We start from the raw sequence: 15,663 nt of genomic DNA, 5'->3' as shown, positions 1-15,663 counted from the left end.
CTACAATGTTAACCATGCTCAAAATGAATTTGCTGGATTGTAAAAACGGAATTAGCTGTTGCTGGTTGTTGCTAAAGCAAATTGTCGATTTCAGAACAATATCCTGCTGAAAGAAATATTCATTCTGTATGTGATGCCGTGATTTTCTCCGACTCCTGTGAGGCCGGTGCAAAGCTGTGAGAAAAGAGCGAATCCATTTATTTGTTAAGGCAATTGATTTCTCCAAAGAACAAGAATAGATATGAGCGGTGACACACACTGAGAAATCACTCAGGCTCTCTATGAGGGCATTCATGTTGTCTGCCCTTTGCTTTGGTGATAAATCCCAAATGGGTATTTAAGCTTCACGTGGGAATTCGGTTTCTTTCTTTATTTCTAACATAACTAGACTGCCTGGAGAAAAATGAAGAAGCACGACAAACAAATCTGTGCTATGCTTTTTTAATGCAGAGAAATAAGTCTGATTAGTCTGATCCACACTCTCCTTTTTGTTCACTCTCAGTTTGTTTCAGCAGGCATGCGGTGATGTAAGTTAACTTCAGATAAAATATTGTAAACAAATATGTACACATGGTAATATAGCTGTCTAAAACCATTCTTTCAATAAATGTAAAGTTACTGTAAACATGCACTCTTTCATCACTGAGCTCTCTCTGCACCCAGGTTCCACTCGCTCCGATTAAAGGATAACGATATGCTGTTGTGACATCTCCACAGTATTGTACTATTTACCAGTTAGGCTAAATGGCTTTATATTTGAATGAAATGATGAACCTGAACTCCGCCCAGCGTCCTGAATGATGCTGATCACGTTTGGGTGGGGTTTGGCTGGACATCTTGTGTGTTTTTATGGGGCCTGGGTGCGAGAGGGAAGACTCGGCATGCTTTTAAAGGGAACCAGAGTACAAAGGCATGAATGCCTGACCCTACGGCGGAGCTCAGTTTGCACCATCAGAGCGTCTCTGCAGTCATATCCATGGGACAGTTTTCCACAAACTCACATCTTGTTTAGTTGTAACACATACACATTTAGACTCTCTGAGAGGTGTACATTACTTGTTTGGGATTACATTTTTAGTCGTCATTTTCTTGAGATTTAGATCAGTGTTTTAAACAGAATGATCTCATTCAAGGTCCACATGTCACCTTTATATGCTGGATTTTTGTGGTCAATCCCTATTTTTCAAAAAAAAAAGAAAGAAAAAAAAAGAAAAGCATGAAGTGATTGGAATAATTTACACATTCATAAATTTGGTATTAGTCAACACTCAAATGTCTCCACGAGTATTTGATCCACTGCCCTTACAATTTCAGTTGACGGTTGCCCGCTTTTCTGTCTATTTGCTATGTTATCAGTAACCAGCATGGACACTGCTTTCTAGGCTAAATTTGGTCCGACAGTCACAGACTTTGAAACAATGTATCTTTAAATTTGGTTGAAAAGTGAAAAGACTTTTGAAGACTACATAAAAATCCTTGTTGGCTTCAACTAGGTCCAGGTTAAAGACCAAAGGTTACTGTGCTTTCCAGATTGTTTATTTTAATTTGGTGTATACCTGTTTCTGTATTGTAAAGCACTTTGTGAAGCACTATATAAATAAACCTTATTTATTTCTTACTAAAAAAAAGGAAATTCAATTCAATTTTAGTTCACTTCAGTTTTGTTTATATAGCACCATTTCCCATTAACAGTCATCTGAGTAAGTGAAGTCCCTAGAATATCAGAGAGAGAACCACAACAATCAGCTTATCGAATAAGAGCAAGCACCTGGTGACAAGTAGACACAGGCTCAGGGAGAGGCTGGTATCTGCCTCACCTGGTTGGAAGGAGAGAGCAAAGGGAAGAGGGAAAAATGAGTATAGAGAGAGCACTAAAAGCAAACAGGATAAAACACAAACCTCAGAGGGTACACAGAAAGCTAATGACATGCCATGGTTGCATATAAACACACAGAGAAGGAAAAGATGGAGAGAAGGAGATGGGAAGTCACCAAGCAGGCTAAGCGTCAAAGGTCTGCATTAAAGACCCAAAGCCATGTGTGATTTCTTTCTCCAATACAATATTCATTTGAGATTTGATTTGATTGTGAAATGATTTTAATCACACAGGTACACAGACTCTTATTATTCATGAGTCGCAACTTTTTAAATGTAAAATGTTTTTGCCGTTTATAGATGTCTACACGAGAATTATGTTATTGTTGAATTTTGTGTTGCATGGTGAGCTTATTTCTACCAGCTTTCACACAATCAAAAGTTATTGTTTCCATTGCTAGTCTGACAGCGTGAAAGTTGTGGGTTTGAAGATAATTCGTTTATTTTTTGACCACATTTATTAGCAAGGAGGCTTTTTATGTGCTGTTTTCACCTTTCAACCAAATCTCAACATTGTTTAGACTTCTAGCAAAGACTTCTTTTCAGTGTCTTGTTAATGAGTAACTTGCTGGATGATTCTGATTTGGGAATTGCTTATTGACTGGATTCCCATAGAAGTTTTGGTTTCCCATCTAGGGGCCCTTTCTAGGCTGAAAAGAAGTATCTACTCTGTTGTATTTATTTCTGACAACCCTAAAAACTGTTGGCTGGGGCTCAATATGGTTGCTCAGCAGAATTGCTCACAGACCCTGGCTGACAAACCCAGACAGAGCAGCTATCCCTACATTGCTGTTTTGGCACACTGGCAAGTCAAGTCAAAGCTGGTGCAAAATGATTCACTCACTTTTAAGTTGTGTCGATCCTTGACCACAATGGAAACTGACTGGACTGGCTGAAAGTACCATTAGTTGGCTGTTCAGGTAAGCATTTGCACCACTTGCTTATTGCTCTGAGCTTCTGCAGCTGAGATATAGCTGCTAGCATGACTACAGATGTGTTTGTAGCATAGGCTGTGTATAAAAGATGCTCATGTCAGCCATTAGTTACTACAGTGAGCTTTTTAATCTTGTGGTTTTGAATCAGGAAGAAAAGGCAAAGGGTGGATCTGAACGAGCAGCCGAGCTGCAATCCAATATGTTATTCACATGTTCTTTTTTACTCTAATGAGAAACAAATTACGAAATGAACATCATGATGTATTTAAAAAGACTTTTGTCTGTCAACTGTGACCATAACTTCATCAGGAAAAGGTTATCTCTTGTCACAAATCACGGGGACTGAGGGCAGTTTTCTCATAGACTTCAATACAGCCAGAAGTCTTTTTAAGCCAGAGGAGTCGCCCCCTGCTGGACACCATACCAAATTCAGGTTTAAGGCACTTCGGCATTGACTTCACTTGTCAGACCCAGAGGCTACATTCATCTTCTATATACTACAGTTTCTTTTGATTTATTTGCTGAAACGCTTCTGTCAATATATCGGCCATAAACTCACATTATTCATTTAGTATCTTATTGATATCTTATTCCAGTGTTTTTCTCTATTTTTTCTATGTAACTTTGCACTGTCCACTGCTGTAACAAAACAAATTTCCCATGCGTGGGACTAATAAAGGTTATCTTATCTTACTCTGATATGCAATCAGCTTTCATTGCACGGCTGTTGATATAAGATTATTGTAAAAGCTCTGCAAACTAAGTATTTGAACCATGAGATTGTTTTGCCATGGATGGTGCAAAATCGAAATTTTTCCCTGTTCCTTACTCACTGTGTACAAGACCACCTAGGAAGTGAAGGCGACAGGACAGTAGATTCAAATGTAACGATCTGCATCAGTGTAGAAAACTGTCTTCAGAGAACAACTGCAGCAGCTCTGCATGGTGAAGAACACTGATCTGAGCCCCTCTAAGCTAAAAATTCCACATTATTAACAATGATATATTAAAAACACATTTGTGTGTATAGTATACATGACCTACACCTACTTTCCAGAAATATACATATAGTTTGTCTGCACATAAATTATAATATACTTTGCCGTATTTGTTGGAACAGTAATATGGTTACATTCTACAATGAACTCCATCGTCTCAGGCACACGGCCTTCTGTTTTGACAAATGATGAATCGCACCACATGGCACCTTGCAGTAGTGCCCTACTGGCACTGGGATATGCACTCTGACAGCTCACTTGACATTGTGAATTGATGTTTGACATGTTATTAAGGGTAAGGTTTCAGTGAAGGAGAGATAGACACTCCCTGAAATAGAAGGATAAATTTAGTCCTCTTGTCAATGCTCTGGTAAATAAAAACCCCAGGGGCCCTGCTCTTATGCCCTTGAGGGGATTTATCCCAGTCCTCTAGAAGCATGCACAGTGGCTGCTGTTGATTTGATCTTTATCGTAGTGATGGTGTGCAGCCACAGATGACAAATGAGCTCCTTGAGAAAGCAAAGATGAACTAGAGTGTCTCTAAGCTCTACTTTTAGTCTAGTCTCTAGTTGGTTTATATGGAGACAGCCTGAAGTCTACTTCCAGATCGTCTGCACATCTGCGAATACTGTAGGGTTTTTGTTTGTAGGCCAGTCATGCTAAGAGGCTGAGCTCCCTGCATGTTTCCACCTATTCCAGACCACTGTTACGCCTCAATGCGAACAATCCACAAACAAAATAAGTCAATAATGAATGAGGCTTTCCACTCCTCTCCTTTCCTTGGCTGTACTGTGTTGCTAGTCTGTGGGGACATCCTGGAGTGCGAGCTCTTACAAGCAACCGCTGTTTCATTATTCATAACAAAGAGGTGGATCTTACTCTATTTACTCACTGACCTTGTAAGCAGCCACAGCTACTGCCATACCATTCTTACTTTAACCCTGTTTTTCACTGTAGTAGTTTTTCTCATCATACCAGCTGGTTCCTTTACACCCTCCATCCCCACACAATTACTTCCTTTATTTCTTTTCTGAGCTGTGCAGAAATCCCAGCAGCCAAAGTTGTGTTTAGGAGGCAGTGCAGTACTGGTATATGGCTGAGTTTGTTGAGCAGGGGGTGGTTTAGACTGAGAGTCTTAGAAATTTTAAAAGTGGCTGAGACTAAACCCATATTTAAAAGTTTGAGACAAGACTTGGAGGATGATTGTTACACAGGAGTAGGTCGGTACTATATACTGAGAGTCCTCTTGTTTTGTTAGCCATCAGTACAGGTTACTTTGGGAATCAATTGTCTGTAGGCATCCCAACATGAGGAATTTTCCACTTGTCCGTATTTTATTCCTGTGTTCAAACTGTGTGCAGTATACCAGTTGGCCCATTTTGCTGCCTGTACAGTGGGCGTGTGTGTATATATGTACTGTATATGTGTGTGTGTGTCTGTTTTTTTCATTTGTGTAAATGCTTATGTTCTAATCACGGCTCCGGTTGCGTTTCTTGAAGAAGAAGAAAGGCGTCTTTTGAGGTGGGCCCAGTAAAATGGGCACCTGGTTCTTGTGCGTGATCCTGACCTGCAAAAATCACAGAGAAAGAAATTATAATCTATATGGAGGTGAATGTCTTTGATTTGTTTACCAGGATTTATCTGGTACAGTCATTTCCTGGCTTTTCACACAGACAAATTACTGTGACCTTGCAAATAACTCATATAACACAACAAAGCTCTGTATTTTTCCCTTCCCTGAAGGTCTGCTAAGAAATAAAATGAAAATGTTTGAAATGCTGAGAGAATGAATTGACAGTAATTTACTTCCTCTTGCTGTGATGTTTGATGGCACGACAGTGTTGGAGATTGGGTGTAAGCAGAGGAAGTGGACAGAACTGTTACACGGCAAGTTTACTTTATCAGTTTTAGGGATAAATGCCCGTTCACTGAGATACCAGAGAATCTTTAAAAGACCCTAAACTACGTCCAGAGAAACACAGTGAAAGTCAAATCTGGTGTAGTGTTGAGTGTGAACATGATAAAGTCAGTTCAACCAACACATTCTCACCTGGAATTTTGGAATTGCAGTCAGAAGTTCAGAAAGACAGAATTATACACTCAGATAGTTTAATTAGTGGTTCTGCAGTATGTTTTAACTTGATTCTGTTTGGCCACAGCATAAGAAAGATTTGGATTTGACCAATCAATGGGACGATGGGAAACTCCAAGGAACTCAGTGAAGATGTAAGAACTATTGTAGAATTCCACAAGTTAGAAAGCTCTCTTGGAGCCATTTATTACCAACTCCAGATTTGATTAACATCAGATCAAATTGTATTTAAGTACAAGTTATTTAGAATTGTCACCACTTTGATTGAACTGTCACCCTCAGATGATCTAGAGGAACAAGCCAGGAAACACCGAGGCTCAAACCTGCCATGAACTGAAAGCTGCTGGAACACTTGCATCACCGTCCACAGTGAAGCGAGTTTTACGTCAGATGAGACAAAGATTTAGCCATTTGGCCACATTGATGAGGTAAATTTGAATAAGTAATGGTGAAGGTGGTTTGGAACGGTTTTGCTGCCAGTGGTACTAGTACATTGCACAAAGTAATGAAGAAGGAGGACTACCTCCAAATTCTTCAAATCCACCTCAGTTCAGCAGCTTGGCAGCTGAAAGTTGGACACAACTGGGTGTTTCGACAGAACAATGATTTCAAACACACATTTAAACTGGTTTTATCACCTCACTAGAACGTGGGCTGGTTCACCAACCACACTTGCTCTAACTTCATTCCCACCACAGCAGTTAGGTTACTGTCATGCTTTGTGTCTTTGCGCGTCACCTGACTGGCACGAGGCCCGACCAGAACATTCACAGATCCACAAAATAACTGCGCTATGCCTGCTGCACCTGCCAGGTACAAACTCAGTCATTGGGGGCTGGGCTGTGTTTCTCCCTCCAGAAAGCACCGAGGCTCAGGCCTGCCATGAACTGGAAACTGCTGGGACACTAGCATCACTGTCCAAAGTGAACCGTGTTTTACATCAGATAAGACAAAGATTTAGCCATATGTATATTTGGAGAACTAAAGACGAGGCTTTCAAACCTTGGAACACTGTACCAGTTGTCAACCATGGACCCACATATTGAAGGTGGTATGTACTCTATTGCTGTTGTTGTTTGATTTAGTTTGACACATGCACAAGTCTACACAACAGCAAAATAGAGCAAAAATAATATTGTCTTCGCTAGATTGTTGTGAAAATTTTGTGAATGCCTGATTTGTTCCTTACCCGTCTCATTGAAGCCTGTGAGGAAATTCTCAGTTGGGCTCATTTACAAATATAGAATATTACTGTACTATTAGCAAATTAGTAATTAAGTGTATAAGAGCAGTCATTTAAACCAGACAGTTGTCTGAACAAATCTGAGCAATGACTTTTCTAAAAAATGAAATTTGAAGAAGAATAAAGCAACAGTCTTCCATCAAGGCATCATTCATGCCTATAGTACTTTACGTCATATGGAACGTGGGCCTGAGCAAGTGCAGTTTAAATCTTAATTTTAGTGATTGATTTAAACTGTAGTGCTGGCACACTGTGGTGTAGTGGTGTTCAGTCTCACCGTGCAGGGAGGCTGCATCCAGGGCTCACCATCAATCTGCATTGGCAGCCGTCGGGACGTCCTGTGAAGAGACATCAGAGGGATGAAGAACAAGAAAGAGTGGGCAGAGGGCAGAGACAGTGAGAGTGGAAGAGGAGAGGGCAGGGTGGGGTTGGGGGTTATGAGGGTCACACACACCTCTGAGGCCTGTTAACACTGTCCTAGGACAGGGTGAGACACTGCACCCTCTGTTCCCATGAGACCCTTTCCCAGACAAACTCCCACTCTTTAAACTCACACAACTACTGCACACACACACGCACACACACACACACACACACACACACACACACACACACACACACACACACACACACACACACACACAGAGTTGGTTTAGGACTTTCAGGCATGCCTTTGTGACTGGAGAAACACAGTGTGGGAGAATGACTGGGATGAATGCCCCTTTAATTCTGGTCTAGGAAAATATTAGTGGTGGTTTATTGAACAAGTGAGAGAACAACTTGTAATGTCACTTCTTTGCTGCAGTAACTGGCACACTAGGCATGTTAAATGGGCCAAGCGACGAGATCATTCTTTGGATAAAATAAAGTGTAAAACCAAAAAGCAATCCACAATACAATTTCAGTAAATGGACTCACATTTATGGCACTTTTACCCTCTCACTGAACATTCACAGCACTGAGTGCTGCGTAGACTACTAAGTGTATTTGAATTTGCACCGAATCATATCCAGTTAATTCTTTACTGCACTGACTTCTAACAGTTATTGAACAATAAGTTAGGTGCATTTGCATCTTTTTTTGGAAGAATTTTTTTAAATGACATATTTTGATATGTAATGATAGGTTAAGGCCTTCACTGATGATGACTTTGACATCAGAGGGTTAATAAGAATGACAAACTGCATTTTTTGTGCAGCACCAGTGCGTCAAAGATTGTTTGCACAAACAAATAATGTTTTTGTTTGTGGGAAAAATCAGCTCGATCATTAATTATAGGCCACACATGACATGAGTCTGCACAGACTCACATGGATATGGGCAGATGGCATTTACATAATTCAGAACCACAATTAACATTCATCAGCCTGAGATAATATCTTCCCCACCATGAGACATCAGCTGAACAGCCTCAAGGTTCTCTATAAATACACAAAGAAGAATAAGGGTTCACTAGTGTAGCATCTTCATTTTTCTGCGTAATTGGAAAACCTGCAATGAAACCCAAATCTAGCCATGAGAACTCCAAACTACAGCCCATTTGTCAGCCTGCGAGTCAGCCCAGAGCTCCAACAACACTCTTAGCACGACATGCATTTGGAATATATTATTTATTAGCTACAGGCATGTTATTGTTTGGACACTGCAGGGATTTTAAAATGCACAAAAACACTCGCAAGGAATACATTTTTTATCTTGCATGTATAGGAGATGGATGCAATTGGTGCACCAAGTACAGCTTCCAGTTGGTTGATCAGAAGGAAGATAAAGACAGGCAGGGGTAGCGACACGAGACAAAGGCAGGATGGAGAACGGAGTACAGAAGGTGACAGAAGGGAAGAGGATTGTTCAAAGTGGGCAAGAAGATGTGAGGAACAGCAGGGAAATGGAGGTGCTGACCTGATGGTGACATTGGCGCACTGAGCCAGCCTGCGTCCTGCGCTCTTCAGCCCAGTGTAGATCTGCCCCATCTCTATAGCCCCCTCCAAGCCAACCACCTCCAGCAGTTGGTCACTAAAGTCTGAATGGTCACAGAGAGAGTATTAGAGACATGGAAACTGTGGCATGATTTTGGAATTTACAAAGAAAATACACATTTTTTGCTGCTTTGGAATACAAATGTGTTCCATTTGAGGCCAAGGTCAAATTTCTCAAGTGACTCAAGGTAACTGCTTGCGGTGCCACAGTAGTGAGAAAAAGCAATTGCTCTTCACTGCAAAGACCTGGATTTAATCTCTGGAAATGATGCTTCCAACTTGGCCCCATCAAACACAAATGGTAGTGTCAGATATATTTGTATCTTTTAAAGACTTTTAGCATGATTTTTTGATTAAATGTGAAATTTTATTTTTTAATCCAATTTTCAATATATTTACTTCAGTGTGTGAATGTGTGTGTGAATGGGTGGATGACTGGATATGTAAAGCGCTTTGGGGTCCTTAGGGACTAGTAAAGCGCTATATAAATACAGGCCATTTACCATTTCTTCAGGACTTTAAGAACGACTTTTTCCACCTACTGTGACTGAATGAAGACCTTCGCTTCCAGCCAATCTTAATGCTACAACTAGGACTCCAGGCAGCATGTATGATATTATAGTTGAAGGTGTCAAATGACTAAACTTTGCTTTACTGTGTTTTTTGACATAACAGTGAGTATCACCTCAAAACTGCTTGTTTTCAAGGGAATTTGAAAATATCTAAAAACTAAGGAAGAGAAGACATAGCTATGATTAACATAATATAAACATATTAACACAGTGAAGCTGGAGGATGAACGCTAACTTTTTTCCACTTGATAACAGTTAACGTGAGGGTTCCTGATGGTCAGGGACAAATGCAATCGCATAGCAGGATGCTGTAAACGGACCAAACTTCAGTCAGAAGAACAACTGAAATAATCCATCCACAATACGTCATTAATTTACTGCTGCATGGGCTGGGCTGTAGTTACATCGTAAGGTTTTAAAAACTGAGCTTTACAATGAACAGTGGTAATAAAACCAAGAGAGGCCGACGGTGATCACTGCAAGATACAAAGCATTAAAACACGTTAAAAACAAAACAGCCTTAATAAACACAAAATAGTTTGGACCTGGAAGCAGGGTTCATCACGTCATCACTTAAAGACCGGATAGCAACTTTCATACACAGCTATGCTACCACCTAGCATGCTTCCAGCTCACCCTGGCCAGATATAACTGAAGTTATTTGTTCTAATATAACAGACAGCACTAGTAAAGTTACATGTACAGTTTCTATGGCAGCAGGGATTTTGCCATTTAATTTATCATGAAATGACTTCAAACTAGAAAAAAAAAACAAAAAAACCCCGGTTCCCACAACTTTGGGTTGGAAGAATAAGAAACAAAAATTCTTGCCTTACTCAAACCTTAAAGAAGAAGCACTTGGAGCCCAAACCTCAGCTCACTCTCTGGGCAGTATTGACTTTTATGGCAGAAGTATTGTATTTCCTATAGAGTCATCTTGTTTTCTTTGATCTTTTTAAGCACAATTTAAGACATTTGTAGTGCAGTAAGAACCAAAGGGCAGGCTTTTGTTATTTGCCCTGTTGAAATAGATTTGAATATACTGGACATCATTTTGAGAAGAGTTATTTTTTAATTAGATGGAGAAATAAAGACAAAGGCAGATGTGAAATGGAACAGTGTTATTAGAGATCAAATGCAAACTATAATGTGATATTTAGAATCCTCATATATCGTTCCCTGTATGCCTACATGCTGTCTGGTATTAAGAAACATAGTTTTAAATACCTTTGTGTGGCTTTATTATCACTTTGACCAGATCGATCTACAGACCTTAAAGGGGAGTTCAGAGGTCAAATGATATTTTAAATCCTTAGATGGCACTTTTTATATGTTGACAATGTACATAGCACAGTTGAAAGGATCATAGTTTCTAGGTTATAAGCAAATATATCATTAAGTTGACCTTGAAGACCTTTGTTGATGTAAGCCAAATTTTAATGGGTTGTTAACATGAGCCCACTCTACACCCCTACAAAGTTTTATCAGAAATCATTCAAATCTTTTCAAGCTATATTTGGTAACATTGGCATGTCTTTTCAAGACAGTAGTCATAGCAACACTAAGGCTGTTTATGCAGGCTATTTAAACTTCAAAAAACTTCAAAAATGGGCAAGCAGCTGATTAATTTAGAACATTAATGCTGTTGCTGCACAGTTGGTGTGGCTGGTATGGTTTTTTGGGCTGGTGGGAACAAAAAAGCCACCGGAAAAATAGCCAAGAGTAGTTAGCAGCGTGTGGATCCACTGAAAGGGAAGTTTCCACAGTAACTTTCCTGTAATGCTGCACAGGATGCTGCCCGTTTGTTATTATTCATAACAGTAAATTATTCATAACATCCAGTGAAGCTGCAGCCTAGCTAGTGCGATAACCCTTGTAATCATTTATGTCTATAAGCTTTTTATGATACCAGAAAAAAATAAATACACATTAAAGGCATTAGAGGCACCGGGAACTGGTGTCCATCACTGGAATTACATTGCTCCTGATGACGTGGGAGACTCTCAGTGGTAAAATACATCCTGTAAGAGTTGAGTCACATGATGGAAATGCTCCGCACCAGCACTTCTTTGTAGTCTGTATTTTTCTTGTGTATTTATTGTTTTGATGTCTAAAGTAAATGGATTGATTATTATATAGCACTTTTCTACTCTGCCGTAGTACTCAAAGTGCTCTTTACAACATGCCACATTCACCCAAGCACTTTCTCTATAAATAGTGCTTTCGAAGTACATTCACACTCCGATGGATGCATTGGAGAGCAACTTGGGGTTAGCATCTTGCCCAAGGATACTTGATATGAAGACTGGAGGAGCTAGGGATTGAACCACCAACCTTCCGATCAGTAGATGACCTGCTCTACCTTCTGAGCTACAGTCATGTCAGTTTTAGAAAACAAATGTTCCTACCTACTGTGGATTAAAATGAACCTGTATGGCTAATACAGACATGCATTGTGAGTGTAAGTGTTAATGTATATAAAATAAACATAAACATGAGAATCCAGGGATTGGCTCAGATTTGGTCTCCACGGGTAGCTCGAGGAACCTCAGTCATCATCTCTGATCAGTTCATCGTCACTACAGTAGGGTCAGAGCTGGCACACGCAATTAACAGTCCACACACTCTTATCCTTGCTTACAGTACTCTGTTTATAGTAACCATTGTCCTTAATGTAAATATGTAAGAAAAAAATTGTGTATGTTTCTGTTCTGTGTCCTGTTTGTTTGTATATGTGTCTTTCTGGCTGCTGTTACAACCAAATTTCCCCTTGTGGGACAATTAAAGGATTATTCTATTCTATTCCTTTCACTGTGTCTCTCCCAAACATTAGACATGTGACAGCAAAAACAAGCAGACCTGGTTAAATAATGCGCTACACAAAGTGCGCCCTGTCACTTCTGAGACTGTGAACGCTTTAGCAGGCCGTGGCTCTTCATCAAACCTTCTGCCGGGCTTTTCCCTTTTCTGTTCTCACTGTGTTCGACAGGTGCGAGGCCTTACAGTCAATATTTACAGACATGATCTTAAAGGCCATTGATGATGTCATTTGACATTTCACTTTCACTTCACATAGCTTTTAAAGGATCCACCGGGATTGGGGGAATTATGCGTCCGAGTGGCCCGGCAGCAATTTTGCATGTTTTACAAATTGTTGTGAAATTAATGATTTGTGTTCACGGTCAGTGTGATTTGTGAGGCGCTACAGCAGAATTTGTGCTGGTGGCAATTTTGTCTGCACTAATAAACTGAGGCGGCTTACAGATCACAGAGGAACAAGAACCAAGCTGAAGAACTTTGACTTTTATTTATTTTGTGTTTATACTTAATAACAGTAATAATAATAATGATAATGGAAAGTGGATAGTGTGGTTTGGGCACAAAAACTAGACTCTGCATTGAGTCATATCCCAGCTTCTGTAACCTCCGTGGCTAATCATGCAGGCTATTGTGGCGCGCTGAGAGTTGATTAACTTTATTCAGGCAGGCAGGCAGGTGCCAGTTGAACACCTGAACACGCTGCAGTCATTGCTCATGCATACAAAAGGCACTGGGTTTCTCCTGAGTGCCTTTATGCTGTTACACTGACTCAACAGCTTAAAATGTCAGTCGAAGCCTCCGCTAAATATCTGCAAAGGGTGAATATTCCAAATGTTAATGGTGGGGAAAAGGTACAAAAAATCAAAGTACAGAGAGAGTAGATAAATAATGTTTGATGTGAAGGCTCCAGCAAAGTTTGCTTCTGTGCACGAGTAAAGAACAAATGTCTGCCAACAGCACCCACAGAGCGCGTCGAACCGTTCTCCGAGCGTCTCACTCCTGCAGCCAGCCTACAAAGCTGAAACTGGTAGGGCTCCGTCTGTCTGATACGGTCTGAACAATGTTTAATAATTTCCTAATTTCGTCAGACCCTGCTGGTTTTGTTTCAAAATACAAACAGGAAGTGCTTGTGTTTCTTCTTTGCTCTGAAGAGGAAATGGGCTTGGCAAAAGGCCACAGGACTCAAAACAAGTCTCATAAAATTTCATGTGTGGAAGATTTTAAGAAAGAAGGTGGTGCAGTATGTAACCTGTGTGGCATAAGGTGGTTTAACTGGCTTTTCCTTTCATTTAAGTCATTCATGCCCGCAGCCATGCATTGTCAGTCTACTGATGACTTCATTTGAATTGTCATGTTGACTGAAGGATTTTGGAGTCACTAGTTCATCATCTAAAACTTAGGTTTCTAGCAGTATTGAAAATAAATAATTTTGTAGAAATAACATAAAAATTGTCTAATGAAATTTTCTTTGTATCATTTTTGATTTTCATTAACCTGTCAGTAATGACATTAGATCATGAATATGTCACAGATGAAGGAAAAGACCTGATAAGTCATTAAAAATATTCTAGTAACAAATCTTATTAATTGCTAATATAGATTTACAGTTTGAGGGTAAAAAGCTCCACTGTGGACTGGAACTGGTTTTGCAACATTTCTCATCTTGCTTTTTGCATCTACTTAAAAAAAAGAATAGTTACCAGTTCTTTGGTGAAATTAGAATACCTGCTGAGTAATACAAGCACTCCCATGTGTTGGTGCATGTGTGGTATTTGCAAAGTGCTCCAAAGACGATGACGACGATGATGATTATAAAAGTTTATCGGGGAAAACGTCTGTGCTGACTCACTGGTACTCTTTAATATTTAAGAGGACAATTCAAAAGAAAATGTCAGAGCAGAGTAAAGAGCGCACATTTAGAAATCACTCAAAGACTGTATTTCAGTTTTGTGAGTCCCGGTAAGAATTGAAAGCCTGCCTGTAAATGCATTTGTGAAGTTCATGTGAGGAAAAGAAGTGAGTCTTTCATTATGTTCATTACGTGCAAATATGTGTGTTAATATAAATATTTAAAAGATATTTATGTTAAAATTAGGAAATTCCGGCTGCAAAGTGTGTGTGCGTGTGTGTGTGTGTGTGTTGGGGGGTGGGGGTGGGGGGGTGGGAAGCAGAATTTTGTGCTTCATTTGAGGGTTTTATTAGTCTGTTACCTGGCACTAATTAGCAAACAAATGTGTCTGCTTGCTACATCAACATATTTAAGAACAAAACTAGCTTGCCGGTGCATTAGTGGTTCTCTGTGTCAGGGACTGGGTGCTGCTTGGCAGGGCCTGGTTCCCCTGGCTCAGTCGGGCCCCTTCCAGGGTGTGGAGGGCCCTTGGATCTCGGGTCTCAGGGCCGGGGGCTCGGTCCGCTCTGTTGTAGTCGGAAGCCGGAGGATCCTGGGGGCTTGTGGCTGCGGCCGCCTGTGGCTTCTGCACTGTGGCTGCTGGGTGAACCAACCCCCCCACCACCACCACCACCAGGCCCCTGGTGGGCCTCTAGATGTCTGGGGCCCCGGATCTCCTCCATGCCTGCTTCATGTCCTGGAGGGCAGGGCTATGGCTCCCCACACCCACTATTAGACACTTACATGGAGAAACCTTACGAATACAAGTCTGCTCACACACACTGGCATGTGACAAGACAGAGACAGAACATCAGTCAGTTTACTGTCAGTCAGTATCAGTCTGCAATTGAATGGAGTCCAGTTGGCAATTACATGCCATCTGAGATAATACGGTGATGGGTTTGAAACAGAAATTCGTAAATTCCTCCATAAATAGTGGAATTGACTGAAAGTCCAGAGGCAGAGAGTGTTGAATGCTAAACTTCTGTGTGAGCAGATGGTTGCCATAACTACTTGCTGAATATGAAAAAATACTTGTTTTGCTTTTTTTTTTTTTTTTTTTTTTACCTCTTTGCATAGAAGTTACTATCCCATTTTTACTCTGATGTGACTGAACTATTAGAAACCTCCACTCATAGCTGCATCCTTCAACTGTATGGGTACAGTGCACAGACCTACATATTGGCTAATTAGTGGAAAATAACACCAAAACAACTGGAGGCAGTGGACCACACAGCAGTCCATGTTATTTGTCAGATAATTA

At 40.4% G+C, this 15,663-nt stretch overlaps 1 protein-coding gene across 4 annotated transcripts in view; it reads right to left on the bottom strand.

Annotated features, from left to right (window-relative positions):
- Positions 1–425: 425 nt before the first annotated feature.
- dgkg (diacylglycerol kinase, gamma) overlaps positions 426–15,663 on the bottom strand; it is a 149,333-nt gene continuing 134,095 nt past the window's right edge. For all 4 annotated transcript variants that reach the window (XM_084908675.1, XM_084908676.1, XM_084908677.1 and 1 more), the window contains 3 exons: positions 9,043–9,163; positions 7,421–7,481; positions 426–5,375 (listed from right to left, as the gene is read on the bottom strand). In XM_084908675.1, the coding sequence (XP_084764801.1) occupies positions 5,277–5,375; positions 7,421–7,481; positions 9,043–9,163 (281 nt within the window). In that variant the 3' untranslated portion in view covers positions 426–5,276. The remainder of the gene's footprint in view (positions 5,376–7,420; positions 7,482–9,042; positions 9,164–15,663) is intronic.

Source organism: Perissodus microlepis, chromosome 16 (assembly GCF_051167445.1).
Source record: "Perissodus microlepis isolate ML-2025 ecotype Zambia chromosome 16, ASM5116744v1, whole genome shotgun sequence".
NCBI lineage: Eukaryota > Metazoa > Chordata > Actinopteri > Cichliformes > Cichlidae > Perissodus > Perissodus microlepis.
Note: the sequence above shows the minus strand (reverse complement) of the source record. Positions and strands in the feature narration are given on the sequence as shown.